The sequence below is a fragment of the Ischnura elegans genome, chromosome 13 (assembly GCF_921293095.1).
Source record: "Ischnura elegans chromosome 13, ioIscEleg1.1, whole genome shotgun sequence".
In the NCBI taxonomy this organism is placed as follows: Eukaryota; Metazoa; Arthropoda; class Insecta; order Odonata; family Coenagrionidae; genus Ischnura; species Ischnura elegans.
This window is the reverse complement of record NC_060258.1, coordinates 4,696,039-4,714,300: the sequence shown is the minus strand read 5'-3', so window position 1 is coordinate 4,714,300 and position 18,262 is coordinate 4,696,039. Positions and strand designations below refer to the sequence as shown.

At 37.6% G+C, this 18,262-nt stretch overlaps 1 protein-coding gene across 1 annotated transcript; it reads right to left on the bottom strand.

The window, feature by feature from the left end:
• Positions 1-9,021: 9,021 nt before the first annotated feature.
• On the bottom strand, positions 9,022-14,264 carry LOC124170351. Its single transcript, XM_046549075.1, has 2 exons — positions 12,813-14,264; positions 9,022-10,589 (listed from the first exon to the last, which is right to left on the bottom strand). The coding sequence occupies exons 1-2, from the start codon at positions 14,130-14,132 to the stop codon at positions 10,584-10,586; spliced, it is 1,326 nt and encodes a 441-aa protein (XP_046405031.1). The 5' UTR covers positions 14,133-14,264; the 3' UTR covers positions 9,022-10,583.
• Between the last annotated feature and the right edge of the window lie 3,998 nt (positions 14,265-18,262).

Here is an 18,262-nt window from a genome sequence, read left to right as displayed (position 1 = left end):
ATCTGTCTTTTGTAACTTGAGAAGAAAAATCTCCTAACATACACATGGTGCAGAAATGATGGACAATAGGGTGGTCTCCTATTATTTTTTTTGCTGAAATCGAATGATTATTACTCCTGAAGTAGGTACGTATTTCATGCTTTTAGATTTTTAAATTACGATATTAATTTTTCGCGATTAAGTGAAAAGTGAAGATTTTCAATCACGCGAAAACGCGACGGGTAAGTACTGTATGAATGCCGGGAAATCTCCGTGCTAACATTAGAAAGTTATAAACTCAGTTAACTACTGCCTGATAACATAATATTTGACCCCGCCCAGTCGCGTTGGAATATTTGAGATATATACAAAATATTAAGTTCTCCCAATTTACTAAAACTGTCGGTGAATATGTCGAACGGGGGGAACAAACGGTTCGAATATAAACGAAGAGTACTTATAGTTTCGAACTGAAATTCATGTCAACTGCGTGTCAGTCTGAGTCCTTGAGGTACGAGCATAAGAAAGCCATTATTCATTAGTAGAGAAAACTAAGCGCGGGATCAATCTTATATATCAAGGATACGTGCACAGGAAAAATTATTATGGCAGCTTGTTCAAGTATCGGAAAAATTAGCATAACAGCTGGGTCGGAAAAGTTTCAGTACGACTTTGTTGACTTTGAATTACACCGAAAAATAACATTTTATGGAGCGATACTTACTTGCTATGAGTTTACGACAACGGTACTAATATTTAATAGTTATTTGATCAATTTCCCAGTATTGAATAGCATTGTAATAAGAATGAAAGTACGCAGGAAGAGTAATCCCAATAATATTATTTTGATAAGTCGCAAATGCGAATTCGTGGTTTCAATTAGTTATATTATAAAATTATAAACTGCATACACTTTCGCTTAATCATATAATATTATCTAGTCACGTTTGCAAATTTGGAATGATAATTTACAAAAATTAGCAATCGACCAAAGTACTAAAAATTTACGGTAAATTAGGTTTACTAAAAAAGCTGCTGCGGAGCACCGGAAAATCGTCATTTTAGCAAAGTTTACAAGATCTTTATTTTTTATTGCGGAAACACGGTTCAAAGACTGACTTGATTGCCTGATTGGCAGGAGTCCGATGCAAACAATAATTTTTTGATGATCGGATGGATTGATAGTTTTTCAAAATGCAGTCAGAGCGGTCACGTTTGGGGAGGGAGGCCCCCCGCTCAGAGGGTCGAAGAGAGGGACCAGCGAGGGTGAGCTCGTCGAGGAAAGGGTCCTGGATTAGGGACCCTTCGAAGTGCTTTGCATGTCAGGGAGGAAGAAAAAGTACGTTTACAGCAGCCTGCCGTGCGAACTTACCAGGTACGCTCACAGCAGTGAAAGGGTTAAGTGAGAATCTGTGTAATTAAGAAAACTCTATGAGTTAGAATATAATGCCAGTCCTTGACCTCTCACTATCAATGTGTTCGCCACTACATACATTTTTCTCGTTATGTTTGTAAAAAAATAAACCGCAGATGAGCTGCGCATTAGGGCGGATCGGAAAAATGGATTTTCTTCAAATCCATTGCCCAGTAAAAAAAAGTTGTGGGACCTATCTAAAATAAGGCCTGAAATTTTTGAGACCTCCAGGTGAACCCCTAACCCTCGCTCTAATGTAATTTAGGGGGTGGGTCATAAATCTGAGAAAAAATCTCGTGCATTTTGACGTATCTGCCACCGTTTAGCCACAAAATGCCTAATTGGAGTCCGTGAAGAAAATATTCCAACGCCCACGCATCGTCGCGGATACAAGAACGGCAGGCCGATCCCGTTCCCTCCCCGTCACTTCTCACCCTCACACGCCGCGAATGCAGCAAAATTCATCCCGCCTGTGCTGCTAGGAGGGCGTTCATCTTTGATTATACAAATCGGAAGATGGTAGAAGGTAAAAAAAGAATGCGTAGTGAGACGTCTTGTCCCTTATTTGGAACTCGTCGACGTTAAATCGATGTTACCAACTATTAGAGAAGTGATGAAATACTACTCCAGATTACAAAAACCCGTGATAAAAATGCCTACCATATCCTGAATGTTATGCACTACAGCCTTTCCTACGAAATTAGAGGTGTTGCGTTTTATAAGGATGACCACTCATGGCTGGAAAATGCTGGCCTGTTTGTTCATGCATTATTTTCCAATAAAATGTTTCACATCGAATATTTGACCCCTCAACGCTGTGATGCGCACCGACAACGCTTACTGATCCTCTTCATGAAAAAAGTTTTCTTCCTCAAATATTTTATTTTAAATTATAACAAATACAGTGTTTTTTGAAAGAATGTTTTTTTCTATACGGTTTCATCGTGATTTTATTTCTTCAATTTTTTTGTAATGTTTCGATGAAATTCTGTTTCATGCCGGCGATTTGACTAATTTCGTCCCAAAATTAAGGGCCTTTCTTCAACTTTACTACCTTGAAAACTGCCGCCTACACTGCTTGTGAGACGTCAAGAAGGGTCAGCTCCTCTAGCATGAGACACTATATCTTCCTCATTAGCTCACTGTCCTCGCTTTGTCCCTCTCTTGTGTGTCATCACCTCAAGGCCCTTGTGTGTTGGGTTCGCTTCGTTATTCCTTAAGCGAAGGGGCCACGTGGTTCGATCTGCATTTCTTCTTTCACCAACAGTAATCAACGAGAATTTCTTAACAGTCAGCATGTACTACGGGTTCTTCGAGATATTTTCTCTTCTGTAAGATTTACGACCGCTACTGGTCCGTCAGAGGAAGTCCAGGAAAAAGAATTGAAAGATTTTGAGGGATTAAGACCATTCTTTTATTGATCCCCAAGTAGATGTTGCTCTCTCTACATCCCGCGATCGACTCTCCGCTGCCAAGCTGCTTACTCTCTCAAGTCCACCTTAGGCGTCCCCACGTGATCGGCATTCACCTCTCCGATTCGTTGCCATCGCCGTGGCGTGTGAGGCTCGGAGGTCGCTGATGTTGCAGTACCTATTGGTGGGAGAGGAGCGACCGGAAACCAGAGGGATGTGCAGGTAAGGTGCAAGCAGAGGGAAAGAACGGAGAGAGCGTGCGATGCTTAGGCAGGTGCTTTCGAACATGACGAGCCAGCATCCGGTCTCTTACACTTCTCTCGATGGAGTTCGAAACCACGCTTTTCGGTCCTCCAAACCATTCCTGATGTGTGGTTCTCTTTCAGGCTGTGTTGTAATTCTCGTCGGGTTTACTTCCTCTGCGTGGTTATTTTTAAAATATGGACACAGAGGCCTTAACTGGCTTTGACTGACTTTGACTGAGCTTAACAGAGGACACAATGGCTTCAGAGGCCTTAAAATTTTACAATTTCCAACTCACATCGAACTATTGAAGAATTATTAGCAATTGATACAGAGGAGAGTGAAAGTTTGAAAAAATGATGAAGAAAGAAAGCTGAATGAACGAATCAATGAACGCTCTGAAATAGACCCACTACGACTGAAGCGTCTATTTACCAGTATATCAACGTTTTGATAGGATTAATGGCGTCACTCGCTAAGATGACTCATTACATGTTTTTTTCCCTTGGTTCTAACCTGGCATGGATTTGCAATAGAAAATACTAACCCTTGTTAAGTTTTGAAGGATCTAAGGTTTTCCCGGCGAATAGACTGGAGGAAGAGGTCTGGGGTTTCTAGCTGGGCCCTAGGGTTCCAAAAAAACCTATGACCCGGCTGGAAACCCGAGACTTACTCCTCAATGGTAAGTTTTGTTTGCATGAACATGCATGTATACTTTGCTAGCATGCGTAATATCTCTACGACCGTGTGGTGTACATGCGGCGGTCCTCTTGCATGCTGCATGTTGGCGATTGTACACCCCCTGCCAAACACCCTAGAGGTGACTCGCAGGGTATTATGTAGATGTAGAAGTTTTATATCCGCTAGGAGCTTTACTTTCAAATTGTAATCCTTGTGTTTATGCAATGAAAACAACATTGAGCCATTGAGGTTACACAAACATTAGGATACGTCTGTGAACATTTCATAGTAGGTAGTGGGTACTTCCATAAACATTGGTTGTCTTTTTTGCGAAAATTGTTCAACCTTGACCTCATGCAGTTACGCCTGAGATGAAACTACAATACATATGCTCCTAAAAATTATTAGCCCGGTCAAAATAAACATCGACCCTTGCATAAATTCCCAACAAGCTAAAAATTCACAGAAACGCTAGGAATAGTATTCTAATAAAATCCTGAAAAGAACCCATCGATCCCGTGTGTGCAAAGAATTTTATTCAAGGTCAAAGGTCACGAAAATGAGTTGTTTGCATTTTTTGGCCAAACAGTTAGTTTTTCAATAAAAACTGCTCAGATCAAAATTGTAGACCCGGTATATACGAAATTGTTTGTGTAATTTTTTCTTTAACATTTACCATTTATGATTGATTTTTTGTTGTGATTGTTTGATTTATGTAAATTATGAAAATACAAGAAATTTTAGTGAAAGTTTGTATTATCCGTGTTTTCCGATTATTCGTGTCACTCATCCTCATCATTAGCCCGGATAATCGGGAGTTGCTGCATAAAAAATAAATAAAAATAAGTGTGTAACTTTATCTTTCGATAAGGCGAGAACCGAATGACTTTATGAAAGGATTATTCGACAAGGTTATTTTTTTAGGCTTTTAGATTCCTGTGCAATTTCAAGGAAAAAATTCACCAAACTATAGACAATAGAAACACAATGCAAAATTATATTGTATAAGATGAGAAATTACATTTATAATGTGATGTAACCTTTCATAGCATTTTTATTAGCAATTGGAACCGTCCAATAATGTTCGGGGAGCGGAGAAAATACACTCGCAGCTAAATTTCGAATGGCTTTTTCTCGGAAATGGTAAATCTAAGAGAAGATATAAAAATTATAATTTTTCAGATAATTTCCTGATCTGAAATTAAAAAGGGGTGATTTCCTATTTTATTTTTTATTGCCTAAATCGAAATAGTACTCCTTGAGAACGTATTTAACGCTTTTAGCTTTTTAAATGACGATATCTATTTTTAGCGATCAAATGAAATGTGAAAATTTTCAAACCCGCGAGAACGCGACGGCCAAGTATGAATGCTGTGAAAAGCCCTTGAGACGTCATTCTGATTCCTGACGCCGCGGTGTGAGGCCATCTTGGTGTGAGGCAATAAGCACCGCTGTTAGCAGGTAGCGCTTGGCTAAAAGAAGGATTATAAATACTCTATCAATCGAAGGAAACTTTCCGACCATAGGCAATATTAATTTTAATTAATTGTTTCAATTAATTAATTAATTAAAATTTACATCAAAATATTTGCATCAAAATTTGATACAACTGACGCGCACCCTGTCCCACGGTCAAAATTTCATCCAATTGGCTTTTGGTCCTATCGTTTGTACAAATGGATAGGACAGGTTCTAAAGGGCCTTTGACAAAAAAGCATCGCCAAGCGCTGACACACAGGCCTCATAGGTTAAACCTATTTATCATCTGCACGAGCATTTTAATTAATAAATATATGAATTATGGACAAAAAATTAACTTTGTTGTATTCCACACAGTATGCATTGAACACCCAACCGGTTTCCACCTTTTCAGGTCATTATCATTATCGTAAACCTCTAGATAAAGACCTGAAAAGATCGAAACAAGCCGAGTTTTTTCATTAGTACTGCATGGAATACTAAAAGGTTGTTTTAAATTTATAATATCACCATACCACGAAGTGAATTCACTAAACATTGTTTCAAATATATATATATATGTTCGTGATCGTCTATTCCATCGCCTGGTGTGGCCCTAAAAGTAAATATGAGCAAAAATTGGTCTTTGTGCTAGGCGATGGAAGCTCTCAACTAGGAAATTCGTAATAATTAGTTGATCTGTAATAGAAAGGAAGCGATCTTTAGAATCGCAATAGAAGGAGGGATTTTTGGAAATAATAAAAGATTTACGTAAGGTATCGAGGCCAAATTTTACAGGTTATCTTTGTTGAAGGCATATATTGCGAGCGAGCAGCTGGAGAAATGACTAATATAGACCGACGATTAACCTGTGAAACACAGCAGCTGCCCATTTCTATCACTATTGTTATATGATGAGAATCTTATTTTAGCAACTGCTAGATAAGGAGAGAAAAATGTGATCTAAATGCACGTTTATTGTACTATCCATAACATCTTCTCAACCAAAATGACCATCATTTATTAATAACATTTTCGTCGCAAGAATAAACTGCCTCACGTTTGTATCCTGCCGTTTTATACTGCCCTCATCCTTTGCTGATAAGGGACATGAAAATATCCTCAATTATTGTCAATTCTATCGATAACATCGGCGACCAACTCCTTCTCCAACATGTTTAGCATGCTTACCCCAACGCTTTCATACCCCCTTTCCAGCAAAGGCTTAGTTCAGCATTCCTTCTGTTTTCCTTTTTTCGCCTCTTTTATGTTCAAGAGACCTGTTCAGACAATTTCCCCCCTAAAAAGGGCAAGAATCATTCACTTCCACAAGCTTCCAAATTTGTTTACATAAATATCGTCTTTAGTTTTCTTTATCGAAATGAGATGCATCGTGGGACACCCCAGTCCCGTAGTATCAAAATGTTTATGCTAATTTGACCGTGGGACACCGGATTTAGTTCGCACGGTGGCAAATACATTTTGAGGGAAAAGGGACGCTTGCCCCCTCTAGCGGGGCCGCCGGCATTGCCGAACATTGCACAACCACAATGTAAGTTTTTTTAAGATTGTTGTAAGTTGTATAATAAGATAGCATATTCGTATAATGAGGGTAAATACTCTCTTAAATTTTGCGTTTAACTTGTTTTTTATTACGATAAAGTGTACGTAACTAAAAATGTCACTTGCGCCCCCCCCCCTTGACTCTTGTCTGTATCTGTTACTATTTCCGCGATGGTCAGGTGTGATGATTAGCTCCAAGGTAACTCTAGCGGAGCTGAAGAAACGTATCCACTGGTTACCAATGAGGTAGTGAAAGCCTGAAGTAGCTCTGGTGCGAATTGACTGCATGACCAAAAGTTTATTCACCCTGCACGCGTCTTTTTAAGATTGTTTTAAGGCAAGACAAATCAAAAGCATCCAATAGGAAGATGACAAGGCAATTGCTACGCAATACCCATTGCTACGCAATAACCATTGCTACGCAATACCCATTGCTACTGTAATTGCCTTACAGATGGGAAAAAATCTGTCGATTCAATGGACAATTTCAATTGAATATGCCGCTATTAAAAATGGTTTTCTTTAAATGTTCAGCATGTTTAAAACGTTAAATTTGTGGTTCTTTTAATCATGACAAAGATTTTACTTTCAGTTGACCATTCAAGATTGTTAGGACTAATAAAAGATGCGGCTGTGGCAAATTTGTCCCGATAATCATAGCAAAATTGTTAGAGGCGATGTAGGAATTGGAAATACCTATAACTAATGATCTTATGACGCTGCTTCAAGAAATATTTCAATTGTCATGTCTATTTACATATATAACTTATTTAGAAATATGGATTCGTGAAATTTTAAGCATATCCTACCTTATAAATTTACTGTACTGGATGAATTTATTTGTAATTTTTTTTCCATTAACAGGGTGCAGTCCAAAAACGCTACTAATGCTTTGGAGCGCCAACAACAAGCTCCCAAGCAATCCGTTATTCACTACGGAGTGCTACGGCCCTATTTTTTGCTTTACCAGGGTAATGAGTTTTATTTGGAAGGGATATGCAGGAGTAGGTGTAAAAGATACATTTCAAAGCGTCTTGCTTTACTTCATGCAACCTCGATATTGCAAAATAAAATACATTTTTTGATATTCCAACACAATCATTAATATCCGATGACCATAATTGCCTCAATTTGCCATTAAAACAATCTATTCAATCTTGAAATCCCAGTTACACCACCCTCGTTCATTTATATAATTTTGACTCCAAGGAGAAATTCTCGTAGCCATCCCTCAGTCTATTGACCAGTGCTCCCGAGAACTTAGGTCTGTAGCATCTCGTAGCGCTCTTTGGACGTTACCAATAGCTTCACCACCGATTTATTCACTTACTGCCATTTTGCATTAGTATGAAGTGATATATTCATCTTTCTAAAAGTAATTAAGGCTTTGGAAATTTTCAACTTTTTTGTGAATGGTTTTATTAACTTATCATGAGCAGACACCAATATTTTTCCTTCATTGTCAATGAAATAATATTAACACCACTATATCACACACTACGAGAAATGATAGCTTAAGGGGGAGATGTACCTCCATGTGATAAATACCTGAAAAATTCGTAAATTTCAATCTTTGTATTGCACCAGATAATGTAACAACATTTAAAAATAAATAAGGCCAATTTTCTCCCCATATTAAATTTACAGGCGCCTACACAACCTATGTGTACCACCAATCCACTATAAGATGCGAACCCTCAACCATTAAAAATGAGTTCAATCCTTGGATTAGGAGGACATCCTTTTTAACTAAACCTATTTATGTGTTAAATCAAATTATTATTATTTCCAATCTCAATTCATACCTCAGGTTTACAAAATTGAAAAATATTGTCTCAGCTTTCATCAGCGATAGAATAATTTTTCTACAGAATCTGACGTACTAAAAATGATACTAATTTCTAGGCTAAAAAATTACTGACACTGAGCTTGCAAAATATTATTCTATCTGATGAATGATTTGCTAAATTGGATAAAACTTAACAACAATTAGCTGCACACATTAATAAATTCCAAGTTAAACGATATCACATTCAATATAATGCAATTTATTGAATGTGCTACGCTAGATATTGCATCCATCTACAGAGATAGGGCCATAAATATCAGAAGGAATAATTCATCGATGCATAGTTATTTTCATAGATACCTAATCACTATCCTGCATTAGCAATTGCAAATCATAAATTGCTATTAAAATGCAAAATGTGTAACTTTGGACATGACTATGAAGTCACTATAGAAATCCAGAAATTATAACATCACTTGAGATTATTTAATGAATAAAATATATTACACTCACATCACTTCGAACAATTTTACAAAATGTTAATGGTTAGTCTGGCTATGCCAACTGCTATTTTGTAACACAGGTATTACTATAAAGATCAATCTGTGAATATCTTTTTTTTAAATCCAATTATTAAGAGGACAACATAAAAATATCAAACACATGATATGAACAACAAAACTAACTTTTCTTCGCAAAACAAACAAAATGTCATTTGTACCACATTTCTGATACTTCCAGGTAGCAGAAGGAAGATATATATAGCTTAACAAAAGTTAATATTACAGAAGGAACTGATTGAGCAACATAATAAGGCTGAAAATGAAAAAAAAAAAATAAAGTAAAATTGTGCAGAATATGAAAAAATAAAGAAACCAAATGCATTCATTCAATGAAAGATTTGACAAATAAATAGCCATTATAAACAATAGACCCTGCAATTGCAATGACTCCCAAAGGATGATGGTATCACAAAGGCAAAAAAAAGAAACAGCAAAATTTAATGTATAAAGAATAGGAACCAAGTTAAACCATCAGATTTGCTCTACTCCTTAAAAACCACAGTAGCACTTGTGAGGTTTAGGATACATTTACTATTGCTCCTTAAATAGCAGAGCATCTCTTCCAGTAAACTGATTATTATTATGTCGAAAATTTATAAGTGCATGAATGAAGGTAATGCTCCTCTGTAACATCATTGAATATTTAAAAAGCAGACAGGAAATTAGATAAAAATGGACAATGTATACTAATGTAAAGGAATTAAATAAGATAAATTTTTAAATTACTTAACGAAGACATTTCTTAAGTGTCTTCCAACATAAAAAACATCTACATTTAAAGAACATCTACATCAAAACCTTGGTGAAAGTATGTATGAGGAATGCAGTATTAAATTCTGTGTCAAGGATTGCATTATAAACAAGGCCTTTGAAGTTAATATTTGACGAATACATTGCCCTACATAATATTATGCTCACAGCATCAGAGTTGCAAACTACACGGAAATGTCTTGCAAATGCATGGGCCAAGCAATGTCACAGAAATCAACCAACACAAATAAATATTCACTGAAGGGTTATACAAACATGAGTACATCAGGCAAAATATAATCTTGACAATTAGAAAAGAGCAGCATTTGTTGCAAATTGATTTGTGTGTATGATGGCTTTCAGCGACATAATGAGTAAGATTACATTGCTAAGCCAAATGGTGCATACCTTCCAAAAACACCTTGCGTACATGAGATGTAAAGTGAAATTTTATCAAAATATAAATGTCCCAAAACTAAGACTAGACTGATTAAAAGATATGTCTACATACAAGATTATAACAAATATGAAGACAATAAAAACAAGTGACTTTTAACATAAGATTGCTGTATCTTTTGCTGGAAACACAATACTAATTAACTACTGCTAACTGCTCAAAGACTGAGAGGTTAGATGAAAATGTTATTGATATACACAAAATTCTCTTTTCAGGACTGGCTTCATCATGTCCTCACCATGACCAAGTCATGTCCAAATATATCAGGCCAAATTCATCTCTGAAAGAAAAGAGTAGAAATTAAGTGATGCAAAAATGAAAAACTTACACAATCACAATCAAAATACAATGTTAATAATAGGTCCAAATTCGTAGTGAGATAAGATATTACCCCCTTACACAAAACTGAAATGGCAATAATAAAACCAAGACCCAGTCAGCACAGATTTGAACTTATCCTTAGAGAAATCAGATATTGTGGGGATAAGCTTATCCTCCATGTGTAATATCCCTTTTTTCCACGATTTCAAGCGTTTGGGGAGGGGATGTCATGGTACCATATTGCCAAAATTGGCCGCATAGCAGCGCTGTAGTCCTCCATTACCGTTAAAGCGGTTAAAGCCATTATAGTGGCTTCGTGTTTACATTTTTGGTGTTGTGTATAGTGGTGTTTGTGAGTAAAAATCGTTGATTATTTTGTGAATACAATAATAGTTAAAGTGATAATGCGACCTAAGCATCGTTTTTGTGTGCCTGAGTTCGATGTGGGCTACGCCGGTACGTACAGTTGTGGCGACACATCAAAACATCCCGGATTGTCGTGGATATTAATGAAGGAATCATCGACAGTGCTGTGATTTGTTAACAAATGCGAGGTATTAGTGATTGTAATTGCCAAATTCTAGGGTATAACGGTAATGGATTTCGAATTTGTGCTTTTAGAAACCATACGTAAGGTAATTCACCAGTCTCCTCTATAATGTGATGTAAGGAATTGAACAGTAAGATTTATGGTTTACCGCTGAAGGTGTAAACACTGCTCCGTGTTCTAGTGTATTGTACATCGTTTCAAGATGAATCATTCATTAAATATATCGTTTTTAGAGCAATAATTTTGTTTATATTCCACCTTCTTCTAATGGATTTTTTGGTATGTTCCTAAACTTGCGTGAATGTGTAACATAGTGAAAAAAACCTCATTGTGGAGACTAATGCGGTATTGGCTTTCGATGGTGAATGATTCAGTGCATTATATTTCATCGTGTATGTTATTATACAGTATTGTATTGCAGTATCCCATGTAGCATCAAATATCTCAGAGGAATCTCACGAGATATGATCTCATAGGCATACAGACCTCATAGACAGAGTGGTCATATATGCCTTGTGAGATGTCTCTGGCATATTTGATGCTATATGGGATACCATAATATAATAAAATACAATGATGAAAAATAATGCATTGAATCTTCCCTCATCGAAAGCCAATTTATGTTAATATGGTTATTACATTATTTTCACGTAGTTCTCATGAATCTCGCGTGGCAGCGCAGCGATCGTACGCGAAACAGCTGCCACCTATCGGCAATTATACGGCGTAAGGATAGGCATATCTCCAAAAATGCGGAAGTGCATCTCCGATTTATCCCAAAAAACCGCGTGGATTATTCATACTTTATCTCTGCTTTCAGATAGGTTTCGTCACGGCATATATGTATAATATCCTCGTATTTAGGGATAAGGCAAAATCTGTGCTAGTTGGGGAGTCGCACAATATCTTCAAACTAACCTCCGTACTAAAATAATCTTTTATTTTACGAGTCAAATATATGGGAAGACTTTCACAACTATTTGGAATTAACATGTGTATCACTAGATTGATGTTGCACGGATTCAATGCTCAAAAATCTTCCACTTCCTTAAATTATATTAACTTCAACTTCAATATATATCCATTACATTGGAGTTTTTGGTTTGAAGTCACCATTTAACACTTATGATATCTAAGAACATACAATTGCTACATATCATCTTATGACAAGAAATCTGCAACTCGGAATATGGAGTGGTAGAATGTTTTACTTAATTGCTATTTAACATGATAAAACTGCAATACTTTTATACCTTTTAAACAAACTTTAAAGTACACATAAAACACAGGACGAAATTGAATTATGTGCCACAGGTTCAAGGTCACCACCACATCCCAAACACCTCCAATAAAATATGAGGCATTCTTTCCATCATTCAATACAGTGGTGACATTTAAATTTAAGCGCAAATATGCTACATTTGGATATTAGTTTTTAATCTCTTTTACCCATAGCAATGAATAAAAAGACTCCAGAGTAATGTAACGGCATGTATTTACTCCATTTCTTAACATTGTTTATGTTAAAACAGGGAATAAAGGAAGGCAAACTGATAATTGAGGAAATAATTGGTGTTGATGGAATATACTGAAAGGGGAAGTATATGTATGAGAAATTGAAGTAGGACTCACCTTCACCTCGGCTAGCAATGTTGGCATCACATTGTTAGAATACAAAGGGAGGAGGATAGGGGCTTGCAGCTGCAGAATAGCTCTTCCTTCTGTGGATCCATAAAAAGTGATAATACGAGGGACAGCAGCTGCGAGGTAATTAACTCTCGCTAACTGTGTCCTCCGTCTCAATGCATCCCTGATTAGCCAATCTAATTCCTCACCCCTATTCCTCCCCTCCTCCTCTACCTCCTCCAGAGCCCTTATCCACTCATGCTCCCGTTTGGCATCTCCCTTGCTATAAGGCCTCCACTCGTTATCAAACACTAATTTCAGAGATAATTGTGAGAGGGCCCCGGCTAACCTAGCACTTACGTATTTCTCACCATCACCGGAACAATCCTTTGCACCCAAATATACAATCTCACTCTCAAAATCACAAAAGGAATACCATTGACTCCAGTTGCTTCCATCTAAATCTACAAGTTCCTCCTTCATCCGTCCAATGTACTCAGATTGCACATCCACCATCACCTTCACCCGATCATCCCCACTCAAAAACTTAATAATGCAAGCAGTACATTCATCACCATCATACAGTCTCTCATACAATCTACGCATCTCTTCAACTCCATCTCCATAAAATATCGTAGTCCTACGCAACATTCCGTCCACACACTCCTGCCTAGCTTTGGCTGGATCAGGTTGAGGGGTTTCCACGACAGACTCCCCTCCTAGTCCAAATTTAATTGATGTCACATCCCCTGCAGTTGACGTCATGGCCTCCCCCAGGCAACGCAGTTGTGTGTCACATCCACAAACTTGCGCCTTTAGTTCCTCCAAGGATGAGCTCAGCTGACACACAAGGGATTTCATCTCCTGTCTCAATGTGTCCACAGAGGACATCAGAGATTCAATATCAAACTCAGGGCTTGCCATGGGTGTGACATTGTCAGTGCTCCTACTCGAAGATGCTTTCAGGCGACGCATTGTCACTTGGTCCCTCCTGTGAACCAATGTTACCAACTTTAAAACCAGGGAACGGTCCACATCTTCAGGGAAACGTCGCACCATCTCCTCAGCAGAGGAAAGTGCATTCCATTGAGTGTCATCCACGAGGTCTGGATCAGCCCCTCTTGCCAGCAGCTCCTCGACCCAATCAGCCTTCCCAAGTGTCACTCCGACATGCAAGAGAGTTTTTTTCCACATGTATTGTACATCCACATCTTCCAGCATGTCCAGTAGCTCTTTATTCTGGAGAAATGAACCAGTCACTAGTCCTGCAATGAGCCTCTCCTCGACTAATTCCTCCCAGTTGCTAGCAGAAATGTTGTTCGCCATTATTTGAAACAATGAAGTAATTATTTAAGGGTTTGTTGGACTTCGCAGACAGGAATTTGCTGATAGAAAAGAGTTATGGTGGCAATAGTCAGCCAGGAGTAACACACTCAGTGTTGGCACGAAAGGATGAAATATAGACTGAAAGGAAACAGAATGAATATGAAATAATTAATTTAGCAGTTGTCAATAGCAGTGTTGGAACAATAAAACTTAACATTATTTTGACAAAAGAAACAACAAAAATACCTGTTCCTTACATAACCTAGAGTAATATATAAATTGGCATCACACACAATCATTGTTTCCAAGGCAAAATAAGAATTCTGCTAGAGACCAAAACATATTGGGCTATGAAAAAGACTTCCACAAAATTTTGAACATGCAAAAGAGAGGGAGTACCCAATACCTTCTCAAGATTAAGAGCCTTTCTATTGAATTTGGTATCACCGCGTATGCGGAGGCCTATCTATTCTACGGTGGTTTGATTCTCTTCCCGCCAAAAATTATCAATTAATCCAGTGTAAGTGAGGAACTGTTTACCATTCCAGTTCTTTCATCCAGCGAACAAGTCTGGCCATGCTGCATGCCCATCTATATCTTTACGTCACAATTGAGTTAATGCACGATTGTGACGCGGAATTGCATTCTGCAGGATAACATCTCTCCAAGATGCATTGCTCAAGTAACTTACGAGCAAGGTCTCAGAATGCCTCTTCTTTGAATATCGAGGAATTAAGCATAATTTAATCACGTATATTGAACATTTGATTCTAAAGCAATTTTGCATTGGGATTATACGTATGGGAGATTGAAGAAACAAGAAATTTTGACAAAGTATTTTTTGCACATGAATCCTAAAAGAAACATTCATACCAACTTCATTCTACAAACCTCTGGCTTTTCGGTACTCTGAACTTTGTTATCCCAAGAGTCTACTGAAACTGTTTCACCAACTGGGCATAGAATATTGAGGAAAGCATTGCAATACTGAACTGAAAACAGACTACTTATTTCTTGGAAGTGGCACAAAAAGTGCTTTCATTCTGCTGTGAGGAACTCTATAGGAGTGTTTCCTTAAAGGGGAGAAGAAGCATAGTCCGTGACACATCGCACATGCAGCTAAAGGTTTGGGGCCTTGAAGCTGGGTTGGGCGACGCGGAAATGGTAGTCAAAATTAACTCCACAGTCAACTACCCAAATGGTTATGCAATATAGTAGTTGAATTTCAAGAAATAAATAAGTGTGCAGGTATTCAATAGCCATGCCACATCCTATGAACCTAGTGTTAGGTATTGCAAAGTTTTAAGATCAGAAAAATGTTTAAAGTGTGTGTGTGCAGCTTCTAGTCATCCGTCACTGGGACTTGATCCATGGAACCTCCAATTTGTAGCATGATACTTCACCCACTACACTACCAGAACGATTGGGTTACAAGGTAGTTTCAATACCCGATATGTCGGCTGTGTCAACTGATGACCGGACAAGAGTAGATTCATTCTAGGTGAGACGAGGGCAAAGCATCGGAGAATATTGTGAAGAATTTGTAGCTGGATCTTTTGCACCTTGTCATGATGCGAAGGGCATGATTATTTCCTCGGTATACAGGATATATTGCTTTTAAAACTCCCGGTTGTATGAGAGCATTACGAGGGCAAAATTTTGGAAGACAAGTAGTTACTGAACTGGTCGCTCTCAGATGCCAAAGAGCTTTGCGTTAATTTTTTCCGCCACTGTACCTGGGTAGAGCAGTTCTCCTTCCAGTCATGGTATGGGCTGCATCGCACAGCAAGTTTCTTCAGAAACCATCCCTTATATAGGTAGCAAAACGTTAACGGCTAATTTTGAATTGACACCAAAAAAAATTTGAAAAGAAATTGAGTTTTTCTGAGAAGAGTGAGGTCATTTTCTTCCACATATTTCAGTAGGCTACTTACACCAATCTACTCTTGGATATGCCAGATGGAGGGATAAATGTTTTTCCAAGAAAACAATGTGCTTATGTGTTCCGAGGGAAGCCAGTGTTGTTCACAGGGCAGACCACCTTAATGTAACCTCACCAGAGAATCAAGATAAGAGGGTAATTACCCCGGTAGAGCAGTTCTCTTTCCAGCAATGGTATGGACTGCTTCCCACAAGATGTGTCTACGTAAAACATTCCTTTTTTGTACATTAAATTCACAAATTTTTAGGATATGCATTAATTAGCATTTATAGCGAAATTCATTTGTAATAAGCTTGTATACAAAGGTTGATAAAAAGTTGCTTTAATTTTGGCTCGCACCAAAGAACTGAGAGAATCATATTTTATTACATTACAAGGGCTTTTTTCATAGGAGTTAAATCGGATATTTCATCGAATTTCACCGCAAATGTATATTTTGAAAGTGGCTAACAGAGTAACGTATATCTTTAGCTGTAAATCAGTACAATATTGCTCATATAAATTTGCAAGTCAGTTTTAAAAATAACGATTAAACATCTAACATTAGGGTCTCCAAAATGTATTCTAGGTCATGATAAACTCGATTAATATGAACACTAGAGTTCCGTTTAAAATTTGGAATTGATCCACAGAACATCCAGAATGTAATTCTTCTAAATGCAACATGCACGTTTTTTTTACTTGCAAACAAATAAGTGACCATGAGCACCTTCTTTGAGAGAGACATCAAGTGCGGGAATGGGCCCAGATAGTCTCCACACGGACAATAAGAAAGGGTCGGACCTCTCGCACCTAGGGACCCTAATGGCACTTGACCGCAAAACCGTGAGAACATGGTCTCCACCCTTTTACGTGGAAAAATTCAAGCCGTGGAAACACGGCCTTCTTAAGGAAAGGGTTTAAGTTTAAAGCTGTGAAACTCTCCCTCCTAACAATTTTTTCGATTAAAAAGATGACATTTTTCATAAACTGTAATTTGGTAATTACAAGACAGAATATCATCAAAATCCATTCCTGGGAATGATATTTCCTAAAATTTTCCAAAGAGGGTCCCACTCCTGAGTCACCAGACCATCTTATCTTCCTTGAACACTCCTGTTAACTTCTTATCTCCCCCTAATATCCTATTTATTCATCCTGGAAATTTTCCATCCCTTCTTGTGATTGAATTTAGCGTATATGACCACATACACCTGAGTCCCACTGCCCGCACAGACAAACAGAAATTATTCAAACAGATAACATCACTGTAAAATTTCAGTTATCTGGTTAACAGGACATAAATTGTGATATTAATTCTTCAAGGTAGTGTCCTGACTCATGTAGACAATCTTTTTGAGTTTCCAAAAAGAGAATGCAGACGAGACACATATTGGAGTAGGCATCACATTTTAATTTAATTTTCAAGACAAAAAATACTAATTAAACAAAGTAGAAATGTGTTACTCACAAACATGCAGAATGCCAATGCAGAGTATTGAATAATACATTGCCTCAGGCGTAACTTTATGGAATAAAATCAGCATAAAAAGTAAAAAAACCTTGGTAATTCCAGATAAAAATCTTGGATTCCACATTTTTTACTTGTTATTCATCTACGTACTACCCTGCAAGCCATCTAAAAAATGTTTGGTAGGGGGTGTTATGACAACAGCCATTTGCACATAAAAAGGATATGCTCAAACAAAATTACAACTAGCATTTTATCAAGTTCTTAATGATTTGGGAGAAAAAGGAATATCCATACCTATCTGTTCAGCTAAATATCTCTCTTAATTTATCGCTTCTCTCAGACCTGCAAATGTAGAGGTCTAATACAATAAATTCCGGTTAATGGGTCCACCAGTTCCTTGAGGCAGCAGCTAAATTGGGCCAAATCTTGAAGAACAGAACCCAATGGCTGAATATCCTAGAGTTTTTCCCACTTAAATGGGACAGCATGCTGCTTTATTGGGCAAAGAGTTGGAAACTTTGACTATATTCATGATGAAATTAATTTTTCTACCGGAATAGTTTTTCACATTCTCCTCCTTTAATGTGGTCTTAATTCTCACAAGGAAACCTATAATTACCTTATTCTTAAAGCTCTTGCTGTTTTAATACCCGTTAGAGGATTTGGATTCTGTTTCCCAACCATGATGATGATAGAATGAGCCCAGGATGGCGAGAAAGAAGTAGCAACATCAGT